Source organism: Gavia stellata, chromosome 6, assembly GCF_030936135.1.
Source record: "Gavia stellata isolate bGavSte3 chromosome 6, bGavSte3.hap2, whole genome shotgun sequence".
Taxonomy (NCBI): domain Eukaryota; kingdom Metazoa; phylum Chordata; class Aves; order Gaviiformes; family Gaviidae; genus Gavia; species Gavia stellata.
Window position 1 is genome coordinate 35,338,931 of NC_082599.1, and position 19,309 is coordinate 35,358,239.

Consider the following 19,309-nt stretch of genomic DNA (forward strand, 5'->3'; position numbering starts at 1 on the left):
ATGTTACCCTTCTTCCAGCTGTACCTCTTTTTTATGTCCTTAGATATCAAGATGGCAAAGAAAGCATTGCTTGCATTATTTTGTGTTATAGTGTCCTATGCAAGAAAGAAACCGGGCATCACACAAAATCTGTTAATACACTACCTATTTGAAAAATGTATACCATTTATTATAGTCCCATGAAAATGAACCGAAATTGTATAAAGTTGTCGCATAGTCCTCTCACAACATTGTGGTGGTAGTGTGTTGTCCTTCATTGCCCTTGAAAGGAGTGGAGGCTGTGCTAAGCAATAGTTAGTTAATTAACCTGAGAGGTTTAGTCTTACAAACGCTGAACTGGTCTTTGAGAGACCCATATTCCTTTCCCTGTCAACCTGGTGAGTGCTACCACTGTTGTGTTGAAATACCAGATTTTCTTTAGTAAGCCAAATGTAAAACTTCTTTTTCATCAGGTTAATTGCATGTATATTTATCACGATAATAAGAATAAAGCAAAGTTGTCGAGGCCACAATCAGAGCAGCCTGTGAAGAGAATTTGAAAAGTGAGTATTTCAATTATAAATCATTCTTAGCAGATAAAGCATCAGTACCTGTTTCTTACTTTTCATTTTGCAAAACTGAGCAGCAGAGGATGATGGAAAATATCCAGTTGCTACCATAAGCCAGATGAAGATTCTTTGTGATGATACAGACATTTGTCCATAAATAGAAAGAAAAATGGTTTCTGGTATGCCAGTCCAAAGCTATTCTGCTTCCTATTCATCCTTTTTAGTCTCAGTGTGTTTTCTCCACAAATGGGGTAGTCAGCAGGTTTCCACCTCCTATCTCACGCTATTGTCCTTAAAAGGGCAGAGCAACATGCAGGGATGCTTCGTGATTCAGAGCAGCAGGGAAGAAAGGAATTTCATATACCAAATTTTCTCTCTGGAGCAATGAGAATAAATGTGAGCTAGCTACCCAGAGGTTAAACTACTGCTTTAGTAGAAATAGCAGATACAATATGAGGTTATAAGTCACTGAGAAGCCTGTTAACTCCTAATGATTGTAGGTCGCTGTTTGCCAGCACATCCCTCTGTCCCTGGCTCTTTATCACATTACCTTCATGACGTACAAGGCTTCACTCCTGAGCAGCTGCATGTGCTAGCTAACATAGAGCATATAGGAGCTTTACTGAAGCGAGCTTTGGCTGCCTTATGGAACCCCTGGCACTGCAAAACTCAACTGTCATTGAGGGTCCAGCCCACTATCTCTTAGAATCATAGAACTGGAGATGGTTTGGGTTGGAAGGGACCTTTAAAGGCCATCTAGTCCAACCACCCTGCAATGAGCAGGGACATCTTCAACTAGATCAGGTTGCTCAGAGCCCCGTCCAACGTGGCCTTGCATGTTTCCAGGGATGGGGCATCTACCACCTCTTGGCAACCTGTTCCAGTGTTTCACCACCCTCGTTGTAAAAAATTTCTTCCTTATATCTAGTCTGAATCTACCCTCTTTTAGTTTAAAACCATTACCACTTGTCCTATTGCAACAGGCCCTACTAAAAAGTCTGTCCTCATCTTTCTTATTAATCCCCCTTTAAGTATTGAAAGGCCACAATGACATCTCCCTAGAACCTTCTCTTCACTGGTCTGAACAATCCCAACTCTCAGCCTTTCTTCATAGCAGAGGTGTTCCATCTCTCTGATCATTTTTGTGGCCCTCCTTTGGACCTGCTCTGACAGATCTATGTCTTTCCTGTGCTGAGGAGTCCAGAGCTCAGTACTCCAGGTGGGGTCTCACCAGAGCGAAGTAGAGGGGCAGAATCACCTCTCTTGACCTGCTGGCCTCGCTTCTTTTGATGCAGCTCAGGATATGGCTGGCTTTTTGGGCTGCAAGCACACATTGCTGGCTCATGTCCAGTTTTGTATCCACCAATATTCCCAAGCCCTTCTCCACAGGGCTGTTCTCAATCCCTTCATCCCTCAGCCTGTATTGATGCTGGATTTGCCCCAACCCAGGTGCAGGACCTTGCATTTGGCCTTGTTGTACCTCACGAAGTTCAGATGGGCCCACTTCTTGAGCTTGTCCAGGTCCCTCTGAATGGCATCCTGTCCTCCAGGTGCATCCACTGCACCACTCAGCTTGGTGTCATCTGCAAACTCGCTGAGGGTGCACTCGATCCCACTGTTTGTCGTTGATGAAGATATTAAACAGTACTGTCCCCCGAGGGACACCACTCGTCACTGATCTCCATGCAGACATTGAGCCTGTTGACCACTACTGTCTGGATGCAACCATCCAACCAATTCCTCATCCACCAAACAGTCCACCCATCAAATCCATATCTCCTGCAATTTAGAGAGAAGGATGTTGTGGGGCACCATGTCAAAGGCCTTACAGAAGTCCAGATAGGTGATATCTGTAGCTCTTCCCTTGTCCACTGATGTAGTCACTTCATCATAGAAGGCCGCTAGGTTGGTCTGGCAAGCCTCGTCCTTGGTGAAGCCATACTGGCTGTCTTGATTAACCTCCCTGTCCTCCATGTGCCATAGCATAGCTTCTAGGAGGATCTGTTCCATGATCTTCCCAGGCACAGAGGTGAGGCTGACTTTTCTGCAGTATGGTGGTATAAACAGGAGATGGTAATTCTCACCCTGCAGAGCAGATGGAGTCCAGAGCTGAGCACAAACCTGCTTGAATGTCAGTGTTGTAGAAGTCTTTTTTATGCACAATATAAAATAATGGGCTTTAAAATCTCTTTCTGTATAGAGACATTACACTGCAAGTCTGAGTGCTTAAGCAGCTCTGATTTGATTTACAGCCTTAGTTTTCAAAATAAAGCTTAAGATTCATTGTTTTAATTGGTAGCAGCAATCCGAGGAGAAGTATATCTGAGGCAGAAAGAATGTGAGGATGATCCGCTGAAAGCTGAACCTGCTCTTGTTGCTGCTACAGCAGCCTTAGACACGCTTAATAAGGTAAAGAACATACAGTTTGATGTCTGCAAAAAAAATCTGTTTGTTGTTCAAATAGTTCAAGGCTATTAAATGGTCATTCTAGTGCCAAGCTGCCAAGCACAACCAAATTTCCATCTTCTCTGGGCAGCATGCTCCAAAGCAACAGGTTGGCACCAGCCGTACCTGACCTGGCATTACACTTCCCATCATCCTACTTGGCCAAGTTGCGCATAGGATTGCAGAGTAAGGGAAGGGCCGTAATCATGAATAATTTCACCACATAAAATAATTGGTAATAGTCTTCAGAGAGCTCGGAGTTGTATACTGGTAATCAGAAAGCTTCTGTGGAACAAATCCACTGTTGTTGCACAATTCTGTACCTGTTCCTCTGATCTTCTTTTTTCAGGCTAGTCTTGCAGACCCGAAAGCCTTCACCAACCCACCAGTGGCTGTAACCAATGTTATTGCTGCAGTAACGGTTTTACTGGCCATATAAATGGAAAGTGCCCAAATACCGAAGCTGGAAAACCACAAAAGTCTTTGAGAAAGGTAATGATCAATGGGACATCATTGAGATGAGAAAGGAAAAGAATAGTTAAAAATAAGAGCTAGAGAAAGAGAAACTAAATCACAACATTATTTTCTTACAGTTTGAATTTAGGGGAATAAGATATGACCCTGCATTATTCTCTTCCGTATACCTTTAGTGACAAACTCAAGCCAGCCTGAGCGCCACTGGCATTTATTAATTGCAAAAATAGAAGAAAAGTTAAAGAGAGAGAATTTCATTATGTTTATCTCATCTCTGCCAAATTTCTGAAGTGAATCATAAAATCACAAAATGAGTTTGTGAGCTTGAATCCTTTAGGCATTTGGGGAAAATAATATTTTTGCTTAATGTTTTGCATAACATTTCCAAAACAATAAGCTAGTGCAGGATTCCAGTTTTGCATTTGCAATGAAAGTAGGAGTTAGCTTCTCATTCTCTGAAATGGAAAAGGATTGATGCACTGGAACTTCTCTTCTTACAAGCTTTAATCAACTGTGACAAGGAGCATATCCTTCAGAATTGTCTGAAAGTTGTCAAGGAACATTACTTGAAAGATCTAGGTTTCAACCTAAATTATGTTCATACAAAATCCTTTGCAGCATCTGGTCTGTGTGCCTGGGTCATCAATATAGTAAAATTCAATGACGTATGTATATATACCAGTTCCTCTCTTGACTTGATGGGGTGAAATTTCTGTTATTGAGGTTTTTTTATCATTTTGGTAAATTCAGTTCAGCGTTCTAGGGAGAATGTAACAGCAACCACAGAAAAAGTGTGTGGGAAGTATTCAGTGCTTAACAGTATGTATGCATGTATTTATTTTTAGTAGAAAGTGGTAAAAAAGATGTGGCTGTCCAGGACTTTTCAATTGTCATTATGATGCAACAACTGAAAAATATTCTTCTCCATATGTACACGTTTCACTTGAAACATCCATCTGAGTCTGGCTGTCTGGAGTGTAAGAGCTTATCACTTGTGATTCCCTTGAGCACCTGGCAGCAGGATTCCTCCATTCATCCAACCAGCAGGTTATCATTTAATTATGAAATAGTAAAAAACTAATCAATTTTAGTTGAAATCTACTCAAGCTTAATGCCTGTCTGATTTCTGCCTGTATTCTAAAACCATGAAAGTGATACATATAGATTAATTTTAGTTGGAGAGTAGACCCAATAGGATGCATTCAGTTCTGCTTAAGATATCCTTATGTAGGTTATAATCAAATCTCCTAAGTCTTTAGGTAAATAATGAAACAAATCTCCGTATGTCTCACTATTGTATAGAAAGATGGCTCTAAAGCAAATATATGTAATGAGAGACTACTAGGATTTTCTGAAAGTCTTTCATCAGGAATCATTTGCAATTTTTATAATGAATGTGAGACCAACTTCTCATCTAATGTATGCATGTTGCATGTCTTTTTTAAGGTGTATTGTGAGGTAGAGCCAAAACATTACACGTTGGCCCAGGCAAATGCTGAATTAGCAGCAGCTACAGAAAAAACAGAAGTCATCAGGAAAAAGCTTCTTGTAAGTCCTGCTTGATTAATAAGCATTATTCTCTAATATTTTGAGCCCACTTAATTTTATTAGTTTTGGTTTATTTTATTTATTTAATTAATTTTGTTGATTTATTTTCTTTTTATTGATTTTATTACTTCCTAATTCAAGCATTAAAGATACGTTTTCATTAGGGATTATCACTATTTTTCCAACAAACCTGCTGAAGAATGTTCCATAGTTTCGGTGGTAGCACATGAAGCTGTTTACCAGAAATGACTGAATTTACTCAAAGCCATCTAGGCATGTTATAACCAATAGATTAGTAAACTGAAATTAACAGTTGATATAAATAACTAGCTGTGATTTTCACAAAGAATGTATGCCAAGCGTTTATATGAGTAATGACCTATTGGAATATAGGAGTAACTTCCAGAGAGGCTTTGGAAGCTCATGCTTATCTGTGTTTATGTTTGTCATTAAACATATAATAAAAATGACATCAAATCTCCTTTGATTTTTTCGAAAGACCTCTGAACATATATACACATGCGTGCACACATGCATGTAGAAGTGGAAACTTTGATTACAATCTTTTACTGACAAATGTCTTTTGAGTTAATGATTGAATCAAAGACCATCTTTACCACCAAATATCTATTGAACTTTTGAGAGGCATTATTTGTTGTTTGTTAAGTATTCATTTAATGGAGCGACTGCAATGCAAAGTGCTCTCAAAACAAAGACACCTTCTGGTATCTTGGGAGATGGTGGGTGGAAGGAGTTTCTCTACTGCGAGCTAATTACCTTGACTTAGCAAAGAAGGCTTTAAATGGTTTGGCAGACACGGCATTAATTGGGTTTAGTAGGCTTTGACTTGACTTTAAGATTTTTTTTGCTGGTAATATTTAGACCTGAAATCCCACAACTTAAGATATCAAGCAATAAATGAAGCCTGAACGAATATGTAATGTGGGGATTACTCTCACTGTTTTCTCTTAAATTATCAATTTAAGAGAAGGGACAACATTCACTTTTACTGAAACTCTCAGAAATTTGTGAATTAATGGTATCTCAGAATTTCATTCTTTATTTCAGCAATTTCCTGTTATTCCTCCTGCTATTGTAGTACCAGCTTTTTTTGTTCTGAAGGAGATGCAAATTTAATGGGCAAACACAGATAGCTTTTACTATCTCTCTTCCTCTTCTGGTGCCCTCTGCCTCCCACCCCAAAAATCCCATCAGCTGCTATGGCAAGTATTTTGCCTCTGTATGATACAGCCTTAGCCTTGTGACCTTGGAGTTGCCCATTCAGATCAAAGTGCATCTGCTCTAGTGAAGCTTCTATCTACACTAAAAGATAGCTGTACTGAAGAAGTTTTTTTATTATTATTACTATTTCACACAGCTATACTGATGTATGTTTATTAAGTGCAAATACTTACTTTTTGAACTAAAATAGCTTTTTAATGAGTTTTTAAAAATTATTTTTAATACACAGCACTCACCCCTGAAACTCATGGAATCATTTATTGTTTTAATGTGTTTCTCAAAGAAGAGCACTAATGTATCCCTGTTCCTTGCCAGATAGTATCTCAAAGAACCTTTTCCTGTTTTAGGTGATCTTGCAGTTCAGTAAGCCTCCAACTTTGAATCTAGTCCTGTCTTCTTATATTTATTTACTTCCCCTTTCATGTCCTCATGAATTTTTCTGGAGGTGGTTAGCAGCAGTTTTTCTCTCAGCTATGCTCAGTTCCTAGTAGGAAGAATTTTGCACCGCAAACTAAGTTGCAGTTCCCTCTGCAGTTATCTGTTTCCTGTGTTAGGCCAACAGTTGTCACATTGTCATTTAATATGAATATTTTTCCTAACCAGACTGCATGTTCAACCAGGCTTCCTTTTACAAGGTGGAAGAATCCAGTTAAAACTATTATTTTTGTAACTGATTCATACCATAGCTGATCAACCTGATGAACTTTTTTAAGGAGCTGTAGCTGTAATTTTTGATTCTCCGGTAGGTATTACTCATAGCAATAATAAGCTCCAGAGCTCATGAGGCTGTTGAATGGAGAACACTATAGCTGGTGAAATTCACTGTTGATAAATGCAAAATAATACATATTGGAATGAAAAATTTGAACTTTTTATTAATACTTCATGATTATTTTTTATTCATTAGTAGCTTAGGGAAGAAGACCTGGGGCTGATTGTGGATAGTTCAAAGAAAACTTTGAAGTTAGCCCTGGTTTGAGCTGAGAGTTGGACTGGATGACCTCCAAAGGTCCTTCTAACCTATACCATCTCATGATTCCAAAAATAAAGCAGAAATTTGGTTCATCCAGTAATATTTTACAAGAATATGAACTTCAGTAGAAGAAGAAAAAGGAAATACTTGTCTACACAGTGTGTGTATAATGTATGCTAAAATGTATTTGTAATACTAAGAGAGTGAGTGGTAAGAAAGTGTTATAATGATACAGTAAAAACTGCTGCACACATCTCACTCAGGAAGACTTGCTTTTGGCTTGTTTCTTGTAACTGAGCTGTGACTCTGTTCAGAAATTTGACGGTATCAGAAAGGGATTCAATTTTTATATATGAAGATACGTGAAAAATTTATATACTTCCATAAGTCATGTCTTCATCCATCATTTAATTACTGAGGATTGTTGGTAAAATTTTGTTTTGAAGACTTATTATTCCTATTGGACAATTCTGTGTTTGCTTCTCGCAGTCCACATGTTGCATGTCATTTCTCAAGAAGAATGTACAATCTCTGTTTTTAAGCATTCTGCTCTGCAGTCTCCAAATATTTAACTTCAAAAGCTTCAGTTACAGTGCAATTCTTTGCACGGGCCAATGCAAAATGTTACTCATTCAAATGTCTTGCAAATTCCAGCTAGCAATAGAATTCTCATCTAATTTGTCATGTTTTTTTCCATATGTGAGGTGATTGAGCTTACTGATTTCCATGAACTACTTACCTATACATATGCTGTATCCAAATGCGGTATGCTGTGCATAAGCTTATATACAGTTGGTCTATTTATCTGTTGTACTCATAGAAGGAAAGAATGTAATTTCTTGTTCATTGAGAGGATTTAAAATGTTATTTAAAGAAAAGGTTTGAAAGTGATTGAAGTAACCTAGTTTTAATTGAATGCTTAACTTATGTCTTATCTAATAGCTGTGTGGCAGGCTGGAAATTATCAAAGTGTCTATAAAAGTGTAGTGCATAACATGAAGACATAACATGAAGTGTGTATAAAAGCTGTTGATAGTTTCCCCAGGACTGGCAATTAGAAGGAAAAAAATTGCAAATTAACATGCACCAGAGCTTCAAACAATCTAGGAATCTTAGAAGTAAGTTTAAGTTTCCAGAATTGTAACAAGTTGGGGATGTGACACCCACTTTATAAAATGTTAATCTAGGAAGTTTCAGCTATAGAAAATTGTATGGCTGAGAGATTCGTTTCCTCTGATCATTAGTGCCCAGTTTCCTACCTGTGAAATGTTAGAGGATGATGAGAGGCTGAGGTCATTAGTAAGGTTCAGTGGGTGGAATGACCTCTGTAGACTGGGGGTACAGAACAGTATCCTTTCCTATCTTTGCACTTTTGCTTTTTAACAGAATTCCATGAAATCCGCCACTTTGCTTGGTTTTGTTTTAACTATAGTTACAGCTGGCATTTCACAGAGCCTCTGCTTAGCTTTCTGGGCTCAGCCTTTTTCTCCGTCTAAACATACACACGGTCAACAGTGAGTATCTTAGTCTGTAGATTTCCATCCCTATTCAATAATCCTGAACTGGACTGTTCAATTTTATATTTAAAATCAGCTTGAGTTCCTCAGCTGGAAACTTGTATCAATCCACATGTTAAAGGACATGATGTTCAATATGATGTCCCATGGGGAGGACTGTTACGTACAGCAGTACCATTAACCAGGATTAGCTGATGAAAAGATGCAAATTCAGAGTGAAACATTGCTTTTTGCTGGCACCCATTTTTAGTGTTAGAATGAAGTGCTGTATAAATATTTACCAGTTGCCTTCCACTTTTCTAGAGAGTTTTACATCTAGCAAGGTTTCATCACCTCCATTTTTCCAACCATGGTAACTTCTAGATCTGCTTCATTTCATGTTTGCATTCAGTATTTTGTAACATGCACCCCTGCCCTATGCAACCTGTTCCAGCTGGCTCATGTCACACCTTTTAATGGTGTGATTCACTGTGTAAGGGAGTCTGTGAAGCAGGTATAAAGAGAAGGCAAACTTGTATTTCTTCTGGAAAAAAAATGAACAATGCAGGCACTTCTCAGTGACAAGTGCCTGGTTTCTATTTACCTTAGCTGCTGATAACCCTCTGTATCCCATCAGTCTGTAGAAAGCTCTTATTCGTTATTCAGTTGTATGCATCCATAGTCCATAGAAACAAGAAGTCCTCTAATGTTGAAGGATTGTCACTCTCGATATATGGACGTTCTTCTATATCTTTATCTGGGCTGACTGGACCCAGTCTGTGGGAAGTTTTCACCTCACTCACCACCTCTTCTTCAGGAGTAGTAGAAGTGCTGTGCAGCCCTATCAGTCAACCTCCAAAGAGCCAAATTTCCTTTAAGCTTGCACAAGGCCAGTATGTAGACCCCACAAAAAGAAGGTACTCCACCAGTGTAAAGTTCATCTGAATCTGCATGAAATCAAACAGTACTGAAGAGAGAGATATTTTCTATGTCATTTATGAATGCCAGCCTTTAGTAATCCTCTTCATTCTGGAGCTGAACAAGTTCAGTAAGAGCAATGAAGCAGTGACTCATATCTAGTCTCTTTTAAATACCTTTTCTGTGACATTAGAGTTTTTCTTATCATTATCCAGGCATCAATCCACACATTCAGTTGCCCCCTATCCTCCAGTTCATTTCTTGCACTTTTCTCTTGTGGTCATTTATATGTCTGTCTCTTTCCTATCTTCTTCTATCCAATTTTCTAAAGAATAGACTTGAAGGCATTGTATCAGTTGTTAGTGATCTCTGCTCCTGCATTCACGGATGTTCTGTGCTCCCTGACTCATAATTCAGCTTCTTTCTGTTGGCAAAGAGAGATAGGAGAGTTGTACATATTTTTCATACAGAAGTTTTTGCGGCCAGCAATTTTCAGTGATGATAATTGGTGCAGCTGTTAGTAATCAATAATACATCTTCAGCCTAGACAGCACAGTTAAACTAACCTCCTTTCAGTTCTTGTGGCTTCCAGAAAATATCTTTAAACGAGAAATTAAATTCTTATCAAACATGGGCAATATTGTAATTAATATTGTCACAGTAATTTTTTTTATGTCAAATATATGCTGACTGGTACTAATACTAAAACAGTATGTAATTTTAAGCATTTACAATGTTTCAAAGACGAGAAAAAAGTACTCTGTGGATGGTGATGCCTACTGATCTTTTCTTGCATGCTAAAGTTTTACTATATGAAGACATACATTTGTCCATCCAGTCAGACAATTGCTATATATTTGCAGTGAACTGAAAGAAGAGCAGGTTAGGAAATAGAAAAAAGGACTATTTCTTCACCGGTGAAATTATTTTTTAAGCGTTTTGAGTGAAATGAAATTGGATTTCCATCCTTAAAGAGACTACAGTTATCTGCTAAAAATATTTGTGAAAATTATCATTTTACATTCAAATATATATTAGAATAAGTATGACTGTTATATGCAAAAAAAAAAAAAAAGAGAAGGAAAGGTGGTATGTTTATTAGTGTTGAGGCTAAAAAGTTTGGCCAAGTTCATCCTTTCAGAGGAGACAGTACAATTTGTATTATTTATCATTGCAATGTTTACTATTAATATATGAGAGCACTTAAAAACAATGAAAATACACTCTGAAAAGGATTATACAAAGGCACAGTCCAGCAGACTTGCTACGGAGAGTAATGGCTCTCTGCTGTGATTTGTGGAGCATCCTTCCCTGGCACTAACTTTCTCAATAACAAGCATTTTTAAAACATGTGAATTATCCCACTTACACTTTATTTATGTTACATCCTATGAAAGGATGACAAAAGGGAATGACGTGTTTTGTAGTGACACCTTTCCTATTCAAAAGTCATGAGGTAGGAAGTGCTCTGATAAAGGAGTCTATTACATACCAAAAAAAACCTCACAGAGATGTTGAGGTGTTCCTTACTGTTTGTCTTACTGCAGAAGAATGTTCTTGCCATCTTTACTACCTGAGCCTTTGATGAATGAGTGTACCTGAATTATGGTCGGGTCTATGCTACAGTGCAGGCAAACTTGAGATGCCTAGAAATAAGTTGCTCTTTAAAAAAAGAGAGAGTAGAGAACTGCTTCTGTTTTCATTCTTCTTACCCCTTGCATCTAGACTGATAGAATTTTGCTTCTAGCCCATCTCTGTGAAATGCTCTTACTGAGCAGAAGTCCTCATTAGTTAGGAAAGAATGTAAGTGTTTATCTTCCTGATGAAAGGGAAAACTGAGATAAACACATTGTGGGTGGTTTTTCTCTTTTTGATGAACAAATGCAGTAGTTTGGAGTTTTTATTTTTACAACCAGAAGAAACTTACAATTTTTTTCCCCCCTGTTTTGTTGACTAACTATTCTTGACTGATTACCGCATTTCCTAGACTTTTTCAGAAAGACAGGGTGTTGTATCTTCAACAACGATAAGACAGCTCCTCAGCCAAGCGTCTTTCAGCTGTTTTACTTAAGTAGGTATTAACAGAAACAATTTTACATGGTCTTATGTAAAAATCTCATGTCATCCTAGCTACTCAGTTAAGAGAATCTGGAGAAAGTGCTGCAGCTCAGCAAATTACCAATTGTATGGCAGGAGTGATAGAGACTGAAGAAAATAAAGGGTCTGAGCAATCTGAGATGGAATTTGCAGGGGCTCACTGGGTGTGAGCAGTGGCTGCTACTGAGTTGAGGTGAATTCAGTATGAAATCCCTGAAAGCAGAGGGAGGGCATGTTGCTGCCTTTTGAGAAGAGTGCATAAAAGTGTGGTTAAAGATCTTTGGTGAGGGTGTGGAGTGGCATGCAGGAGATCTGCTTGTTTTCTGCCACTGGTGAAACCATCCTGCCTGCCCAAGAACAAACTGCTGGATCTTCTTATGTCACTAGGCTCATGTACCAAATAAAACTAATAATTCTTTTCTTGCATTTTTTTTCTCTCTGGCACAATTTTAAATGCTCTGGAATGCATAGGACATAGTTACAATGGCCTAGGATGTTTGTTACTGAACGTAGCACAATAAACTTGCAGTTTTGTCTGGCACCTCTAGATCCTACTGCAATACAGGCCATTGCCATCACGCAGAAACATTTCTCTTCCTATTATTATCTGCAAGCACCGGATCTCCACCATTTAAATAGATATTTGTTAAGGTAATCTAATGATGGTTTTGTTCCAAATTGTTGTTGGTTAGCGTACTTACATTTTGCCAGGAGCTGTAGAAAGAGCAGAGGATAACAAAACCTTTCCCCTAAAGTTTGTATCCTTCAGACTTAAAGGTACTGTCTACAATTATTGTCATTAAAATATATTATGTAAAATGTAATTAAATAAAAGAAAACAAAAAAAACCCCACCAAAAACCCAACAAAACTTAAGCTATAGTATTTACCCATCCCTTTTCTGAATAGGTTCTGGATAGCGATCTGTGAAAGCTCGCAGCTTCACTCGAGTAAGCAGGTGCCGAGAAAGTCCAATGTCAAGATGATGCGAATCAAACAAACAAAACTATTGAGCTGGCCAACAGGCTGGTCAAGGGACTTGAGGTAAGAAGATTTTGCCTGAATGTTCTTGCAAGTGTGAGTTTTGAAATATTTAAAATGTTTTGTTGAGCATGATGTTAAACTTAAATTTTTGAGGATAGTGGGGGGGGGGGGAAAGTCGAGGCGGGGGGGAGGCAGGCGGGCGGGCGCAAGGTGACCCTTATTAGAAATCATTTAAATGGGGAAAAAAAAAACCCCACGCAAATAAACCCATAATAAAATCCTGAGAAGTAAAATGTGCTGCACCACATTTGCATTTCCTAAAAATCATGTATTGCTGAGCAACTGATACTGGCATATAACTAAGTCACCACATTTACGCACAACTGTGAACACATTGTGACAGGCTGGGCAGCCTCTAGTTAATGAGCAGAAAGACTGAATAATCCTCTAGGTCAGGATGGAGTCACCCTACATCTGCCCCCATTGCACTTTAGATTGTAAATAAGTGAAAGGTACCAATCAGATATTTTTGGGGTTTTCCTTTTGCAGAAACTATTAATTTTTAAATAAGAATGAAATGTATTTATGTTAAAATTACATATATTTTAGTGTGGTTATTAGCTTTATTTGCAGACAAACATCATTAAAGCTAACACATGCCTATTAAATGATGAGTAACCATTTAAGTCAGCCACAGTTTTGCTGTGCAGTATCTCCTAAGTCTTTACAGAAATCATGCTGTCTCAATTCATCATCTAGAATGTTAACCATCCCATTTTGACAAATAAGTGTAAATAACAGGAAAAAGTACAAAGAATGCTTACAGTACTACATGAGTTCCCAAGGCAGTCTGAATAAATATTTTAAGTTGGATTTCATAAAATCCCTGCGACCTTGCTTTCTATGATCACAGAGTGAATACTTTTGTTTCTGCAAATCTCTCAGCAGAAGCCAGCAATCAAGAAGATTAAATCAGTTTAGAAAAAAAATTACTGTAAGAGTACAGAACTAATGAAAAAAACCCCAGTGCAATTAAAACAGATCCATTTTTGATACCTGAGTCTGAAATGAATATGCCTAGAAATATAAAATATGTGAATAATTGCTTTGGTAGAAAAACACTGAAGTCACTGTTACTATCTGCATATGAAAACTTTTGTTTGCCCCGAGATGGTCACTGTTAGCCTTACCCTGCAGACCTCCAAAACCTTTGGAAGCTCTGTGGAAGCCAATGGCCTTTGCCTCTCCAAGTCTTGGATTTGAAGGTTTCTACATAGTTAAAGTAAGTTTTTCTCCAAGATTTGAGTTTTATTAGTAATCTTATTGTGTAAGTTAAGGGGGAAAATATTTAAAAGGATTAATTGAGAACATCAAGTCTTTTCCTCTGAGAATAAACTCTTTTTGACTAGAACAGGAGACAGTTAACTTCTGAAAAGCATCAAGACTGATGATTTTGTCTATATAGCATTGACCTAGAAGCTCAACCATTCAGACTAATAAATCAGGCAATTTATATTTAATCATTAACTAACTCCCGAGCTGAACAGCTGTTCAAAATTAGAAATGGGTCACCCCGGCCAGGATGACATTACAGGCAATCTATAATGCATTAGAATAAAATTATAGTGATTTTTAACTGTCTGGAAATTTATTACACTGCATGTTCCCACTTTTAAACCCTTGTTAGCCAATGTCACTAGTGATTTATGGTGCTTGGGTGGTATGGTAAAATTACTGAAGATTTAAATAGACAATCATTCTATGTTTAGTAAATCTTCAAATTTCAAAGCTATTTTGGAGAATGAGGTGGGTGCTCTTTATTGTTTATGACTTACCAGTCAGTGTCTACAAGAAGAGAGGATGGATAAATCAAAAAGGCCCTCTTGTAAATTAATGGATTTATTGTCTCGTTCCCTTCAGTTAATGGTTTAAAGAAGAATCCAATGACTTCTGTGGGGAAAAAAATGGATGTCTAAAATACTTCAAAACAAAACTGCTACAGTACAAAGATTGCTGTTAGAACTTTCAACAGGAATAGTCCTTTACTTGTCATTTGTTGGGCATCTTTTATGAATGTAACTGGGGTTTAGGAGGCCTTCAAACACTGAGTTCCTGCGTTTACACTGTGAAACATTTAAATGCTAACTCTTTTAAGCCTGGTACTTTGATTAAAGGTATTTACATTTTCTTAGTGGATATTTTATATTCCTTTTTTATAACAAAAGTGTTTGAGTCTTCTATTATCATAGAATTCTATGTCTGTCTTTGCAGGACAGGATATTTAACCATTTCAGTAAATATTTCTGATTTTTCTGAAAAATACAGATGGAAAATACTTCATGAATATAAAGTTTAACAATTATTTTGTTACTTTGTTTTTTGTGCACACGGAAATTTATTTTTAAAATGAGAGTGAGTTTGAGATTGACTTTATAAATTTTTAAGGCTTTCAAGAATGAGCACATCCAAGAGTATCCTTTTAAGCTCTCAAGCAGCGAGCACCAGCAAAATGCAAGCATTTGACATTAAATTATTTGAAGTATGGAAGATACTTTCTGTTCAGTGATTTTTCTTGATTTTGATTACATCATGTAAAGGACTGGAAAGATAAGTTTTGATTACTGTCATTGCTCTGAAAAATAAATGTCTGTACAGACAGTGGGTAAAGGACAGTCCTTATAAGTTGTTCAGCAGTGTGCTTTTCTTCTTTCATGTTGCCCCTTCCTTTGCTTCAGTCCCTCTGCTCACTGGAGAATGATTTCCTGAGGTTTCCCTCATGCAAGTGAACAAACTGTGAAACAACTTTTATTTTATCCTGAGTATTTCCAGCAGTGCCAACAAGGAAGAAAGGTTATGGCAGTCTATTCCAATTTTACATCTAGGATTTCATCAGTTTGAAGATGATGCTAATGGATGATCAATTTTTACCTTTCTTTCTATACTGAAACTATTTGAGCATACATTCATGCATACTTTCATTCCTTTGCTGGGAATTATATACACAGAACAATCAAAGTATAATGTGCCAAATACTGCTAGTTTGGTTTTTATACCATACCATAAAATCCAATTGAAAAGGAGGTGATGATTTGATCCATATCTTAAACTTTCTTTAAAGAAGATACTTTCATTTCTCTGAAAAGGTTCATTTCTCTGAAATTCTTTAGTCACCATTTCAAAATTTTAAATAGATGGTGGGCTGTCTTTACAACATAACTGGAATAAAACAACAGCTTTCTATATAGCTACTAGTAAGAAATCATCAATATCTGAGACTGTTCCTGACTATTCATCCGAAGTATCCCAGGGTAAGCGTGGTTAAGATGAATCTGCAAAGTGCACAAGGGATTCCAGAGATTGGGGCTCTCTGGGGGGGGGGGGGTGGAAATATGAAGAAAACAATTTCTAGAGTTAAACTTTGACAGAATCATTGAGGCTGGAAGGAACCTTCTGAGATCATCTAGTCCACTCTCCCTGCTCAAACTGGGTTGGTTAGACCAGCTTGCCCAGGACCATGTCCAGTTGCGTTTTAAGTATCTCCCAGGATGGAAACTCTACAACCTCTCTGGGCAACCTGTGTGTTTGACCACCCTTGCCTTTCCTCCTGTTGAAATTCCAAACCATTACAGCTCTTAACTCAGTAAAACTTCTGTAGCTAGTAGGTAAAACAAGCCAGACAAATAAGAGGGAAAAAAACCTGCAACTCTTCTGCCTTGCCCCTTCCCTTGGAAAAAAGCATGAGAAAAACATAGAAGTCACATCTTTCTTGAAGTTGAAACAGCTTTTTTTCCTTTCTTCATATTTTTTTTTCTTCTAATATTCTTGTTTCCTTGCCTTTTCTGGATCTTGCTGGAAATGATTGTACTTTGCACAAGGCACTGCTGCCATACTGTACCTGGCAGTAGTATGCCAGATGCTGCCAGTATTGCTGTGTGTCTGCTGTACTGTATCTAGTGTAGGCAAAAGCACCATTACTGAAAAAAAATCAGAAAAGGGAAAGACATAGAATACTTGATGAGGAGCTCCATCCTATGTTTTCAGATTCAAAGGGTTGAAATCACCACCAGAAATTATGGATTGTTTCCAGCCTCGCAGTCTTAGGAAGTATATCTCTTGCTGACAGAGCACCTTTCCTATTGTGCTTTTGCATGCTTCTGTTTTTTAATGTGGAGATTAAACGTTCTGTCACTTCCAAGTTGTTTGGGAGATGACTTTTCTAATTTTGCTTTGCAGTCTGAAAACATGCATTGGAGCCAGTCTATTGAAGACCTCAAAGCAGAAGAGAAAACTTTATGCGGTGACGTCTTATTAACAGCAGCATTTCTGTCTTACTTTGGACCCTTCGCAAAAGAGTATCGCCAGAAGCTGATGCAACATTTCTGGATTCCTTTTCTAAAGTCAGAAAAGATAAAATTTGCTGTACAAAATGGGAGTCTCCAGTGAAGAGTCTGGTTTGTTAAAGTTGCTATCTTTCAAAAATCTGAAGTACAGATTTGTATTAAAAGTGGCTATAAAATACTCTTTGCAGGTATTTGTTTTCCTGTATATGTATGTGTATGTATATATGTACATAGTTTCCTCAGATTACAGGTACATTTTGAGGGGAATGGGAGAGAGAGGTTAAGTTCTCTTTGGCAAAAGAAAATCCCTTCCCTTTCCAATTCTCAATGCCAGATTCTGTCCTTTGTGACACCTGTGTAACAGCAAATGCTATAAATAGTGATAGAGCTGTATAGAGACACCTATTCTGCTGAGTTTTTCAGCTCCAGGAAGAGCATGTAGTTATGATAATCCCCATTCCTCTGTGCCTAGAGGAAACTGTGATAGTACTCAATAAATGCATAGAGGCTCTAACACTTAGAGTTGTCTCTGCAAAGCTTTCTCCATCCTTCCTTGTGAAGCTTTGGACCATTCCTTCCTTCCTTACTGCTGCAAATGCTCCTCACCTCTTCCTACTTGTTTCCTATTGTCATGTGCCACAAATCACAGCATTATGTCATGATTAATGTAGATTATTCTCTGAAATATGTGATGCGTGGAGCTCTTACCCCATTTTAAATCACAAAGCTAAGGCACAGCAGGCAAGCTGAATTGCCTGAGGACACTCTGGAAATACAGTTAAAGCCAAATCAAAGCTTTCCAAGGTCAGCACTCAGAACTGCGGGGGCATCTTTTTGTAGATGTTTGCTTTGTGCGAGAGTTTAATAATCACTAATTTGTGTGGAGCTTTATTGCCTGGAACATCTCTCTGTCCTTTTCCACCAAAAATTTGTCTGCAGATAAAGTTCTTGCTCAAAAACCTTCTACCTTGCAGCCTAATGCTGATAGGTAGAAAAAATTACCCCTGTATATTTCTTTTCAATAGTGGGATCCTGGAAATAAATGTCATTCTTAACCCTTTTAAGAATCCTCTGAAATGGATTGAACATTTGTATTTATAAAAGTAATCCATACTGTCACTTTTTACATTTTAAGATGCTTTCACTGATCAGCAGTGAGATAAAATACCTCATTTCAGTTTTGATTGTTTTCCTGCAAGTGGGGAAGTGTGGAAAAGAGGAGAGAAATGCATTTGGGAAGTGATGTTAAAAATAGATGTTTATTAAGTCCTCTTTAGAAGGAACAAGTCATTCTGTGCCATGAAGTATCAGTTTTGTGCAGATACGGGGACAATAGATGTATCTATATATTAAAATATTTTTCTTGCATTGTGTGAAAATTTGTATTGGAAACCCTGATAATACCCCAATGCTAGTGGTTTCCACAAGGACGTATTTCAGCTCATGGAAATTATTTTGTTGCTTGCCTTACAGTCCAGAGATAAATCATATTTTCAGTCTTCTGGTATATTTAGATAAATGTGTTACACACAGGAGATAAATACGTCGCATGCTTGCAGAGGGGAATGTATGCCTGTTGGTCCTTTTGCACTTGTATTTTCAACAAGTTCATCAAAAGTTAGGTTTTTGACTCAACTTAAATATATGTAATTATTTTCTTTATAAATAAGTACCAGATTTACATGCCTTTTTATTTCATTGTGGACTTTTAAAAGAATCTCCAGTCTACAAGTAGCACTAAGGACTATGCATGTCTAGGGAGGAGGAAAATTTTGATGGAAGAGTTTTTAAAACACTTCTGAATAGTATAGAAGATAGTTCAGGCTAAATACTGATGATTCTGTGCTTTCCTTTAATTTATGGGTTTAGAATTCAATCCAGAAATCACAAATAAGGAAGCCTGGAGTAACATCATGAAGGAATTGGTGGGGGTTTGCCCTTTGCTTTGGTAAGGAAAAATTTAATTCCAGGCATCCGGTATAGATCTTCTTTTGTGCTTCCACTAGCCACTTTTTTTTTTTTTTCAAAATAACTTAGTTTCTCTCTCTCTCTCTTACTTTGTTGTGTTGCATTAGGTATTTTCCTTCCTACCCATACCTGTTCGGTAAGTACTGATTTCGGATGTTCCATTTCTTTTTGTTTTCATGTCCTCGTAAATGCCTGCAACAAGATAGTATCCAGCAAGTGTGGCTGTCAGACGGCTGCTCTAGTGTACATGGAGACTGCAGCTTCCTTCTTAGCGAAC

At 37.7% G+C, this 19,309-nt stretch overlaps 1 protein-coding gene across 1 annotated transcript in view; it reads left to right on the forward strand.

Moving 5' to 3' along the window:
• Window positions 1-19,309, forward strand: part of DNAH11 (dynein axonemal heavy chain 11) — a 162,531-nt gene that overhangs the window by 105,491 nt on the left and 37,731 nt on the right. The window contains 7 exon segments of the mRNA XM_059818829.1: window positions 2,848-2,957; window positions 3,343-3,426; window positions 3,428-3,496; window positions 3,959-4,132; window positions 4,914-5,015; window positions 12,650-12,784; window positions 16,958-17,143. Of these exon segments, the coding sequence (XP_059674812.1) occupies window positions 2,848-2,957; window positions 3,343-3,426; window positions 3,428-3,496; window positions 3,959-4,132; window positions 4,914-5,015; window positions 12,650-12,784; window positions 16,958-17,143 (860 nt within the window).